Here is a 13,658-nt window from a genome sequence, read left to right as displayed (position 1 = left end):
GACATATTTTTTCTTATAATATATGCACTTGCAACTCCCTTCACTCGAAGGTGAACCCAAACATTATCCATCATCTTGCTTCATTTTGATGACTTCTCAACAATTTTCCCATAAGTCATCCCAAATCATGCCAAGGCTACCTAGTTGTCCCACTCTGCTTGGTCCAACTATCCTACCATGCCCAGGTTCCCTTAATTGTGCTTAGTTGGCCCCTATGTTGCCAGGAAACATGGGTTCAGCGAAGGTGACAAGTACGCCATTTTTTGAAACCAGGTGCATGGGTTCTTCGGGGATATATATATATATATATATATATATATATATATATATATATGAATTTGTATATTTTACAATTTTAAGCAAGAAAACTAAAATATTTATGATTAAAACTTTAAAGATTTAAACATGCACATCGTTGAACATTCAACATTCACATTGAAATTTTAAAATTTCTACTTGGATACCAACTGCAAATTGGAGTTCACATATTAATAAGAATCATCATATATGTCCACTGTCATACTACATTCAAAGTTTGCCTTAAGCCATCTCCAAATATGAACTAGGAAATTTTAAAATACTAAAATAAAAATAGCTAATAGTGAACAATGGCTTCCTCAAGCCATGTAATCAGCATCCATGTCATCAACATCACTCAGATCTTCAGTTAGCATGCTCTCAAGGTAGGAATCACTCTCATCTTGAGGCTCTTGCTCATCCATAACAACTGGAGGTAGCTCAATAAGGCCATTTAGTTGTATCTCCTTGTCCACATACATAACCTCATCTATGTATTGGTCCCATCTCTTGAAAGAACCCTACTTGTACAGAGGGTCTTTTCGAGATATGAGATGAAGTGTGTGATTAATGAGTGTGTGATGAATGTACACTAGCTCTTTTTGTTATTTGAGCCCAACTTGTTTCTCTTCACTAAATGGATAAAGACATAAGTACTCCAATTCCTCTCTCAAGATGAAGAACTAGCTACTTGGAATATTAGAGAAAACCCATTAAATTAATTAAAAATTTGAAAATAAAACAAAAATGAACCAAAAAAAAACCCTATTTTAGGGTTCGAAGCCAGATGTACCCGTGAAGACGAGAGAAACTAAATTTTTTAAGAAAAAACCAAGTTTTTTCATAAAAGAACCTGGTTCTTATGCATTCCTTCTGAAAAGCTCCCGTACTTGGGGACAAGAACCTGAGACCTGAGACAGGTTCGAAAACCCCACGCCGGGTAGGTGGGCCCCTGTGGTTGTGTTTCAATATTTCCAAAGGCAACTTCTTTGACTATGGGATGATTCACCCCTTAGTCTGCAAACCATAGCGAGGACCCAAGGTGTCCGAACATGTATAAAGGCAACCCGGATAGTTTAGTACTCTTCCATTAGATTCCGGCATACATCGTCTAGTGTTGCACCTTTCGGATGTTAGCTTTTCAAAGTAAAACTCTGTCGCCACTTTGACAGTACGCCAATTGCTATCCGCAGGTGGAGGACTTACAGGGCCTCTTTTGTTCCAATTCTATGGCAAAGCAGCGCCTTCCAGTCGAACTTGGGACAAAGCGTTTGGTTGAGGCAGGTCAATGCACATATGATGAGATGAAGACTTTCCTTGGCTTTTTTCATAAGGGAAACACGGGGCTGGTAGGTTCAAAGTTCTGGATCGCTCGTGATTGAATAATTTAATTCGGATGAAATGATTGTGATGGAATAAGATAACTCGGATGAAACGAGAAGAAGAGCGAGCAGAGTCGCGATTCTTCCCCTACAGTGTAGAAGCACTAGTTGAATCCGGATTGAATACGTGTGGGCTAGTGCGTACTACATGGACGAAGGTGTAAAATAAAAATAATATAAAATAGAAATGGGAAAAGAGCATGGTCATTGTCGTTCTACGAGTTCATGTTGTCGTTAAGTTAGACTTTAGGTGGCCTTCATCATTAAGAGTTTATTTTCTCTGTTTCATTTGGTTGGGTCATCCGTAACACCACTAGCTGGACCACCATTGATACACATTATTTTCACAATCCGGGGAGCTGAGAAAAGAAGGGCCGGGAAATATATATATAATACCTTCGTGTAGGTTGCACCCTGACAACGCGCTTCACTCAATGCAGATATCCGAAATTTCTACACCGACATCTTAATCCTGTTAAGGCGACTTGGGGTTTCGGCATAATCAGACCCGAAAGGAACGTGAAGAATGTGTATACTGAAAATTAACAATATTGACATATATTAACAAAAACTAATTGAGGAAAACCTTTATAACGTATGGGTGTATGCATCAACTACCCATTTGTATCTAAGATACTAATACACGTTAATAATCATTAGTTTACAGGAAAGAGCTCTGATGTATTGGATGTTTATCAGCCTTTAATCATTAGTTTACAGGAAAGAGCTCTGATGTATTGGATGTTTATCAGCCTTTAGTGAAATCCTTAATTGCTATATTTCTCCTTTTTTTCGTCCGGATATATGGTGAAATGGGCAAATAAGTTGGACCCCTACATTGCTTGACAGGGATTAATTATATTTACTATTAGCAATGCATAGAATTTATGTGACCTCACGTCTAACACGTAGTTATATACGTTTAGAGTGTTTTACCAATCTTTTTTAATGTTTGATTCATCTATATTTTGGAATTTTTTAAGCGGAATTTGATTTACTTATCTATTTATAAGTCATAGACCATTTTCATTATAATTCTATTTATAAGTCATAGACCATTTTCATTATAATTTTTTTAAGTTATAATTATATTTTTAATCATTATTTCAAAATGCCTTATAACATAATTTAAAATATAATATAATTTTAAAGTTAAACAGAATTTTGAATTTAAAATATAACTCACATTTTAAAATATTCCTAAAATTTGTAATGATGAAATTATTAAAAAACATTTCATTTGGAAGGATTAAAACACTCTTTCAACTCTTGGATAAAAATAAGTATCATGAAAGAAGCTTTTACATGTGGACATATTAATAACAAAGACACGAAAGAATCATTACTTTTGTGGTTAAAATGAAGATGCATGTGCACTATATAGCCTCATTTGGACTTTGATTTAATAATGTATCATAGTTGTTGGAGCAATGAAATAATGGAGAGAGTATTTTTAAGTGTATTTTTGAGTTTTTTATGGATTTCTGATTAGAATGGGATGGAATGTTTTTTATTTGTGTTGTTTAAACTGGTTTTTTAACTGCATATATGGATTCAACACCATCAAAAGCCTTAGCAACACTTCTACAGTTCACCTCTTAAACTTGTGATTTCAATAAATCCCTACCATATTTTTAGCAAATTAAATTGTAAAATAAACCAAAAAACTTTTCAAAAAATAAACACATAAAAAAATAACGTATCTTATTACTATTCTTAAATTAACTACAACCTTCGTAAAACACAATATTGTCCTTCCCTATTCATAAATCAGATCCGAAAGGAACGTGAAGAATGCCTATACTAAAAATTAACAAAATTGACATATATTAACATAAACTAAATGAGGAAAACATTTATAAGGTATGTCCCATCTGTATCTAAGAGACTAATACACGTTAATAATCATTAGTTTATAGGAAAAAGCTCTGATGTATTGGATGTTTATCAGCCATTAATGAATCCTTAATTGCTATATTTATCTTTTCTCATCGTGGGGATATATGGTGAAATTGGCAAATAAGGTGACCCCTACTTTGTTTCACAGGGATTAATTATATTTACTATTAGCAATACATAGAATTTATGTGACCTCGCGTCTAACACGTAGTTATATACATTTAGAGTCTTCTAACAATCTGTTTTATGTTTGATTCATCTATATTTTGGGAATTTTAAGCGGAATTTGATTTACTTATGTATAGACTAGTTAGACACTATTTTCATTATAATTTTTTAGTTACAATTATATTTTTAATTATTATTTCAAAATGCCTTATAATATAATTTAAAATATGATATAATTTTAAAATTAAACAGAAAATTGAATTTAAAATATAACTTACATTTTAAAATATTGCCAAAATTTATAATCATGAAATTATTAGAAAACAATTTTACATTTGGAATTATTAAAACACTCCTTCAACCTTCGGATAAAAATAAGTATTATGAAAGAAGCTTTTACATGTGGACATATTAATAACAAAGAGACAGAAGAATCATCACTTTTGTTGTTAAAATGAAGGTGCATGTTCACTATATAGCCTCATTTGGAGCATGATTTAATGCATCATAGTTGTTGGAGCAATGAAATAATGGAAGAGTACTCTTTAAGGGTATTTTTTGGAGTTTTCTCTGGATTTTTGGTTAGAATGGGACGAAATGTTTTTTATTTGTGTTCTTTAAATTGGTTTCTTCACTATTTATATTGATTCAACACCATCAGTAGCCTTAGTAGCACTTGGGCAGTTCAACTCTCAAACTTGTGATTTCAATAAATCCCTACCAGATTTTTGACAAATTAGATCGTAAAATAAACCAATTTGTTTTTTCAAAAAATCACACTTAACACAATAATATATCTTATTACTATTCTTAATTTAATTACAAACTTCCTAAAATGCCATATTGTCATTCCCCATTCCTCGTTTTCTAATTGGTAGAAATGAACTTATCCAAATATCTACTTGATTTTGACACTCTAGGAATCATTTTTCATATTAAACACATAAGTTGAACTTTCATTCACAAGTCAAAGGAGCTTCTGGTATAACCATTTTAATGAGGATTTTTTTTTTGGTTTTTAAAATATATTTCAAAATTATTTATTTGGATATTTGTTCAATATAATTATACTCTGAGTATGCATTCAACTTTGCTTTGATTGTTTATTAGTTTGTTTTTAACAAAAAAATTATTCCACTTATCCATAGCCTAATATTGAGAACTCATTTTTTTTATTTCTTATTACTATTTAAATTTATTTATTTGTAAGATGGTGGATGGTCTTATTGTGAGCTATTTAGTAACTTTCATTATTAGTTAATAAATTTTTGTTTTTAACATTTCTCATTCTTTTTTAATTTTCTATTATTTCCATTTTCATAAATTATAGTTTTCTCCTCCATCTTTTCAATTTAAAATGATATATATATATATATATATATATATATATATATATATATATATATATATATAAACAATATTAGTTAATTATATCTCTTAATTTTTTATAATGACATTCAACAATATATTTTTTTGTTTTTTGGTAATGATATTCAACAACACAACATTTTAGCTTAGTTAAATTAAGTTATATTTAAGCTAAGCAACAAATAGTAATTAGTATATAGCTACTAACTATTAACTTTTGTTTTAATATATTTTAAATTTAAATTTCAATGTTTTAATTACAATATCTTATTATTTTTTTAATGCTAATTTTTTCAATATTTTTATTTCTAAAATTTCTAAAATATTTTATAAATTTAAACCTATTAAAAATTATTAATTTATTTTATATTATATATATAAATGGCTGTGTGATTTTAAGTTTAAGTTTTGTTATAAATATAAAGAAACTTAATTTAATATTATTTAATTAATAAATATAATATTTTGTTGATGTTGATGCATGATTTAAAATTTCAATTCAAATCTCCTCATGCAAACCTATAACCAAAAACACATGTTAAGTATCATAACTCCACATTACACAACACACCATGAGAAACATAAAAAGATTGTGGCTTATTCATCTCTAAGGGATTGTAACCACAGAATCCATTGTGGGATTTTATACATTTTAGTATTGTATGTATACATTTAATATGAATTAAATAATTTTAAGTGAGTATTTTTCCATCACTAATTTATTTTATATTTTTGAATAGTATTTGTATAGAAATCTTATTAATATTATCAATATAGTGAAAGTAAGTTGATATATACATAATATCAATAAGAAATTAATTATTAAATATAAATATAATTTAACACGCATTATTTTGAGGGGATACTTTAAGAATAATAAAGGAAAAATATTTCCATTTTAATAGGTAAAGCATAAAATTTTTACTAAATTTTAGATGTTGACTTATTACATTTACATTGTTGTATTAGTAAGTTCGTTAGAATTTTCAATTGTGATTTTTTATTTTAATTGTATAATTTGTCTCATATATATATGATCATCTAGTATTACCTTTTCCTTTTGAATTGGAGTATGTTCATTAAATCTTCATAATTTTTAAGAAATTTAGATTGCTATATTTGGTCTATAACCCTATGATCCTTGGAAGTTTTTAATAATGAAATTTTGAGTAGACCAAGGAGTAGCAAACTACCCATGATAAATATTTCAAGTTTTGGTTTATTATACTTTTGGTTAGATATCCTATGGAAGTTAGGGCTTATGACTAATCCTCAGATAATCCTAAAATGAATTATCATTTTACTTTTTCAATAACCTATTTCTAGAAATTCTTTAATAATATTTTGTGGAAACTGAGGAAAAATATCATATTTTAGGTGGTTAAATTTTAAATGTTGGTTCATTATGATTTGGTAGGTACAATCTATGTAATATAGGTTTAAGAAAGGCTTAAGATAGGTTTATAATTAACCATGAAAGAAAATCTAAAAGAGCCATCTTGTAATTTCTAGCTATATTATTTTTTTATGAGTATTTAGATTATGAAATTTTCATAATATTGTAGAGACATAGCAAGTTACATATCAATATGTTTTCATATCTTAGCTCATCATATTTTTTGAGATATATCTTGTGTAATTTAGGGTTATATATTGTGAGATATATCTTGTGGAATTTAGGGTATTTGACTAACCTTGGAAGCTTAATCAAGCCGTTTTGGAACTTTTTCAATAACATCATTTTTAGCTAAGTTTCATACAATTAAATTTTTAAGAGTTCAAGAAATCATATTAGAGTATTAGAGGGTATAAATGAAGCATATTTGTTCAAATTTTAGAGATATATAATGACAAAGGCTAACCATCAAAACAATCTCCTAATTAAGGTTTTAAATGTACACACCTTAGAATTGGCATAGATTTTGATTGGAAAATCCATTTTCGGGTGACTAAACATTGTGATAAAGAGGAGTACTATTATTATTATAAAATGGTTATACAAAAAATACCATAACTCATAAAAACTCAAACATGACATCCAAAGAATGTGTAGTGTCAAAATATAAATTCTCCGAATTAAAGAACCAAGTTGATGATATGACTTGCTTTTAGGAAGTACTTAAAAACGAAATGGGAAGTAATATGGAGGAAATTGAAATAATATATATATAAGGATATGGATGAAAATAGGGAATAAGTAAAATCCATGAAGGATGGAATACCTAAATCCATCAAGGAATAAAAGCAACATCTTGTGAATTACATGGAAATATTCTCTCAAAAACTACATGTTAAAAGGAATATGGAGATCTAAGAAAATCATTAAAATAATTAGAGCAACTGAGTTGGGAATCAATCACATAAGGAGAGTATTTTGTCACAATATAGAGTAATATAGAGCACAAATGCTAAATTATAAAATTATGATCAATCAACACTCCAAGATATGTGGCATCAAGGGTTCAATTTGGCACCAGGAAACCACTTCATTGCTAACGGTGATATGAGGATGTTTGATGGTATGGATCCTATAACATCTATATTCTAGATGAAACAATGAATTGATCTACACCAAGTGTTAAATTTACAAGAGGTAATAGTTTCATCATTGTATTTAGAACAAGATCAATTTGTATTGTATCAATGGTTTTGTAAAAGAAAAAATAATTATATTGTATATTTGTTAATTTTTATAGAGGAATTGATAACATAGTATAAAATGAAGAGAAATGCACTCTTTATCCAATTGGTAAATCTTCAAAGAAGAGATCCAGTTATAGAGCACATTAAACAATTTGGAAAGTTGAGTCTTGTAGTAAAGGACTTTCCAAAGGATAATTTGTTATACCTTTTTATGGGAACTTTAAAGTAAAGCCACCAGCTTGAATTGCATCACTTTTGAACCTAAATCCCCAGAGCAAGCTTTAGTTATGGAAAGTTAATTTGAAAGTAAACAAATGCATACTAGAAGAGTCATCGTTGATAACTATAGAGAACATAATATTCCTTTTCCTATCCTCACTTAAATGGCAAGGTTAATACTTTAGAAAATGCACAAAAAAAGAAGAAAGTGCTTATGTTTTGACTATGTGTCAAGGAATATATTAAGGGGATTAAATATAGTGAGAATAAATTATTATACATAAAACTTGAAGAGGAAGAAGAACAAGAATTGGAACTGTCATAAGAAGTAGAGCTAGAAGAGACTATTCTAGAACAATATCTTCTATTTCATTATCTAGCATCACTGCTCGACAAGCTCTCCAGTTAGGAGGATTATTTACAATAAAATGGTAATGATGTTGATTGATTTAGGCATTACCCATATCTTGATCAATTATGAATTACAAAAATTTTCGAATGCTTTATTTTCCTAGCGTCATAATTTCAAGTAATGATTGCAAATGGTGGCGCCATACATTAGTTACAGAAGTTGCATAATATTATGATTCATATAGGGGAGTATTTATTAGCTAGTCTTGTGACTACAATCCAAATGAGTGTTACTAATTTTGTATTCAATGTCTAATTGTTACAATCATTATGAATACTGATGCTTTTTTTCATTATATAATCATGAGTTTTTCCTTGGAAAGAAACAAATTTGAAATTGAAGGTATTGAAGGGAAACCCTTTATAGTGGTAAGATCTAATAAAAACTACTCAGAAAAGGAAACCATTGTTTAATTGTACAAACATGCTCACTAAATGTTGAAACATATATATACTCTTATCTAATGGATATTAAAAACTATAAAAAATAATTCCAAACAATTTGAAGAGATGTCTAAGGGTCGTCTACCCACTCAAGATCATGACGATGCTATTTGTTTGCAACCTAGAAGTGTACCACCTAACATTAGGCCTTACAGGAATCCATCTGCACAGAAAGGTGAAATTTAGCATGTTCACTGAATAAATGTTAGAGACAGACATCATTTAACCAAGCCAAAATGCTTTCTCTTCATTAGTGTGTATGGTTGTAAAAAAGGATGGCTCATGGCATACATTTCTAGATTATAAAGAATTGAACAACATGACCATAAAAGATAAGTTTCCTATTGAAACTATCAATGATCAATTATTATATGAATTACATGGATTGTTTCTCTATACTCAATTGAAATTATATTAATATCATTAAATTAGAATGAGACAAGAAGACGTTCCCAAAACAACCTTCAAAACATGTTAAGATAATTATGAGTTTTTTGTTATGTCATTTGGACTCACTGATGCACCTTGAAAATTTCAAACCTTGATGAATTCCATTTCGAAAACCTCACCTAGAAAATTTGTGTTAGGGTCTTCTAATGACATACTAATCTATAGAAAATATCAAGAGCATCTACAACATGTTGACAGAGTCTTTTAAAATATTGGAACATATAACAATATGAAAATTCTTTCATGTGTTCCTTTAGGGTTGGATTGGAATACTTGTGTCATATTTCCCTTCATGAAGGTATCAAAGTGGTATTTCATAAAAATAAAATTTATAATGCAATGGTTAATCATCAAAATCTTGAAGAAACTTATAGGATTTTTAGGATTGATGGGACACTTACCACAAGTTTGTTAAGAATTATGGTGAAATAACATCAACTCTAAAATCCTTGTTAAATAAGGAATAATTGTCTTTGACCGAAGAAGCAACCAAAACAAACTTATAGGATATTTAGGATTGATGGGACATTTACCAGAAGTTTGTTAAGAATTATAGTGAAATAACATCACCTCTTAAATCATTGTTAAAGAACGAATAATTTTCTTTGATTGAAGAAGCAACCAAAATCTTTCAAATACTTAAGAAGGCTATGTATGCAACTCTTTTTCTTGCCACACTTTAGAAAAAACTTTTCTGGGGAGTGAAATGCATCAAACCATGTAATTGGTGCAATTTTAAAGTGAGAAGGAAGACCCCTTTACTTGAAAGCAACAAAATTAAAGGGAAGATGGAAGCCATTAGAAAATGGTTGAATTAGTGAATGAAAGATCTCTCCATATATTCATAAAAATATTATGAAAACACTTAGAAGGTGATGATTAAAAGTTGCTATTAGAGAAAATTTGACGATATAAGAGAAAAAATTTCCTATGACGAGAATGGATTGTAAAAAACAATGAGAAGGCTCCTATGAAAAATGGGCATAATGTCAATAAACTTATGTAAAATTATAAATAGAGATGTATATTCAAGGGGAGGAAGCCATTAGTAACATGTTTAACATGCATGAGACTTGGATCTCAAATGAGTAGAACAGTGATAATTATGATGGAAAGATCCTTGTCTTGTATTCAAGATGGGAATTAGGAATGAATGTTGTAGGTACTTGGGTTTTGCTAAAATTCTTTAGACTATAAACTATTAACATAAGAAAACACACTCATTTTCAAATAAATATATATGAAAAAAATATACAAGAAAATTAGAAATTTAAGTACATACTATTTATACTTTTGAATTTATTTATACCAATGCATAGTAAAGATTGGAATTTCCAATTGAAATCTTTTCAGTTTAACTAAATAGGTAAAATGATACCCATGATATTACTCAACATGGGGGATCATCATTAAGATAAATTATAAGAATTAAACCATTCCCCTAGTTGTTGAAAAAAAAATTGTTTTTCCTAGGATCTTCGAGTAACAATCAAAAAGGGTTGTAAACAATTTATTAAGATTATCTAATAGAGAATCATAATAAGACTATAAATATTATTAAAAAAAAAAATTATAATTTTGGTAAAAAAATATCATTTAAATTAACTTATTTTTTAATGAATATTTTTAAATATAATGTTTATAAAAAATAGTTTTAAATTTAAATTTAGATATTAATTATAAAAATTGGCAAATCTAATTTTTACAAATGAAATATTTTTTAGAAATGAAATATTTAATAAAATTTCTTCAAAATTTTGTTTGAAAATAAGTCCATGTAAGCCAAAAAAAAAAAAAAAAAACCTAAATTTAAAATATAATTTACTCAAAATTTAAAAGTTATAGATCAATCTTTTTTAAATAATTTTAAAAGAGTCTAATTTTTTTTTTAATAAAATTCAAGTAATTTTTTAGATCATTTATCTAAAAATAAATGATTGAATATAACAATTATAAATATTTTTATACTTAATATTAATTTTTTAATAATTAATTTAGTATCATGAAAAATTTGACTTTTATGGTAATAATAATAATAATATCCATTTTTAAGGTCATGGCCAAGCCAGACACCAAATTGGTGTATGAGACCCCTTTTTGTGGGAAAGGGACCCTCCTCCGTGCACTGATTTGACTGAAGGCATACATACTCTACCCCCTCTGGTTTTGAACCTGTAACCTCTTAAGAGGAAACACATACTCTTAACCATTAGGCCCACTCAAACTATATAAAATATAAAATAATAATAATCCATATTTTAAATTCAACTTTCATATGACATATTATATAACATTTAAAATAATTTTAGATAAATAAATCACTTGAAAAATCCAACCGTATTAGAAATGTTACTTTATATAGAAACTTATTACAAAATATTATCTTAAAAATTATTTATATATATATATATATATATATATATATATTTATATGATTATAATACTAAGAAATTAATTATTTAATAAGTGCCATATGACTAATATAATTATATAAAATATAAACATAAATTTTTATGAAAATGAATTTCTAAAAAAATTAATTATGATACTAAGAAACTAATTATTTCTTAAATGCTAAAAGTTAATTTACCTATATGATAAGATAGTTAAATTCTATTTATATCTAAATTATAATTATATAATTGATTATTTAAACATTAAAAAGTCTAAAAATGTATATGAAAAAAAAAATGGTTAATTAAAATAATTTATATAATAGTTTGGTGACCGTTCAATTGGTTAATAAAAAAATGTGAAAAGTTCAAATCTCTCTGCTATAACCCGGCCTAAGGGAAATAGGAAATAGACTTACTGAAAGTTACCGACATAGACTTGCTCATAGTTACTTGTAAAGCGGCCTGAGGAAAAGAGGAAATAGACTTACTGATAGTTACCTGTCAAGCAATCTACCAGGGTCTTTGGTTCAAAGGGAAAAAAAACAAACAATTCACATAATGACCAATACAGGTTTGAGTTGTTAATGATGTACAGGTTTGAGTTTCTTCCCCCAAAGTACAGGTTTGAGTTGTTTATGAAGTGGGAATGATTATTTATATGTATCTATGAATACTTATAATAATAGCGCGATTGTAGTATAATTTATTAAATACTAATAAACCAACATGAAAACATATGTAACGTATTTATAAGGTGTAATAACGAAAATATATAACGCATATTGACGATTTAAAAAAAATCAAATGTTGGATTTTCTTTTGACACTGCAGACACACCGACAATGTACTCGGATAAACCTGTAGGCTAAGAATCAAAATGTATATATATTAAACATCATTACAGTTACAAGTTGACTGTTATTAGCGAAAAAAATGTCCCATTACAAGGCGGGAAAGATGTCCTATTATCAGATACTGTGCATCACCAAACAAGAGAGTGATGGACACCAAAATTTTCTAAAATGGCAAGTTAATGTCCTCGATATAATCACATCATTTCAACAATGCAATATAATTAAATCATGGCTGCGAGGGTCACAAGCCTTTTGAAATTCGCCGAACCGTTCCCTAATTTCTCTACCAGTCGCAGAAGATCAAGTGAATTACAATGGTTGTGTTTTAGACAGAAGTGTTGACTTGCTGCTAGTAAGAGCGCTTCAGTGTTGAAGCTACAGACCGAGCCCAGAGCTTGAGATGTTCTTTCATATCCACATCTGCTGTATTTCGGTTTGGCAGTTCCCAGTTTTCCAAAGGCGATTCCTGAAACCCTAAATTCTTGGTCGGATGATCGCTTAATCGCTTCAATCCAGGAAGAAGACTCAGTAGTCGCGGGGTCAACTGGTCCTTTCTGAACTCGAAGCCAAGCTCCATAAGACCTTTTAGCTCTTGTAATTCTAGATCGACTCTACTTCTGGGGCCTCCTTTTCTCCCCTTCTGCGTCAGCCGCTTGCGACTTGAAACAGTCTCTAACTTTGCCAGAGAATTTGGTTGAGGCATGTCGAGGCACATGTATTCGGCTGAGGACTTTCCTTGTCTTCTCTCAAGAAGCGAAGCAGGGCGCTGCCCTGTAATACGAAGTGCTGAATCGCTCATGGTAGGATTTCGTCGATTTAGTGCTGAATCGCTAAACGAGAGGAGCGTCGCGTTTCTTCCCAGACCAAACAGGAGTAGTAGATGAAACTTTATAGGGAGTGGATACATGCGGGCCAATGCCTACCATATCAAGAAGTGTCAACTAAAATATGCAGAAGTAATGTGAAAAGAACACGGCTGTTGTCGTGCTCCGGGTTAATCTTGTGGTTAACGTGGAGTTTAGGTGGACATCATAATTTAGAAGTTTCTAATCTTTCGTTCGGTCGGTCACCCGAAAGACCATTTGCTGTAGCCCGAGTGACCTACGGTTTTACTGTTAAATTGATTG

At 29.4% G+C, this 13,658-nt stretch overlaps 1 protein-coding gene across 1 annotated transcript; it reads right to left on the bottom strand.

Annotated features, from left to right (window-relative positions):
• Positions 1-12,700: 12,700 nt before the first annotated feature.
• LOC149193086 (uncharacterized) lies at positions 12,701-13,408 on the bottom strand. Its single transcript, XM_089406536.1, has one exon. It carries the CDS (start codon positions 13,328-13,330, stop codon positions 12,881-12,883), a length of 450 nt encoding a protein of 149 aa, XP_089262662.1. The 5' UTR covers positions 13,331-13,408; the 3' UTR covers positions 12,701-12,880.
• Positions 13,409-13,658: the final 250 nt, after the last annotated feature.

This window comes from Pinus tabuliformis, chromosome 2_2, assembly GCF_031772625.1.
Source record: "Pinus tabuliformis cultivar Carrire ecotype Pingquan chromosome 2_2, CPIR1, whole genome shotgun sequence".
Classification (NCBI taxonomy): Eukaryota; Viridiplantae; Streptophyta; class Pinopsida; order Pinales; family Pinaceae; genus Pinus; species Pinus tabuliformis.
This window is presented reverse-complemented; position numbering and strand designations above follow the sequence as displayed.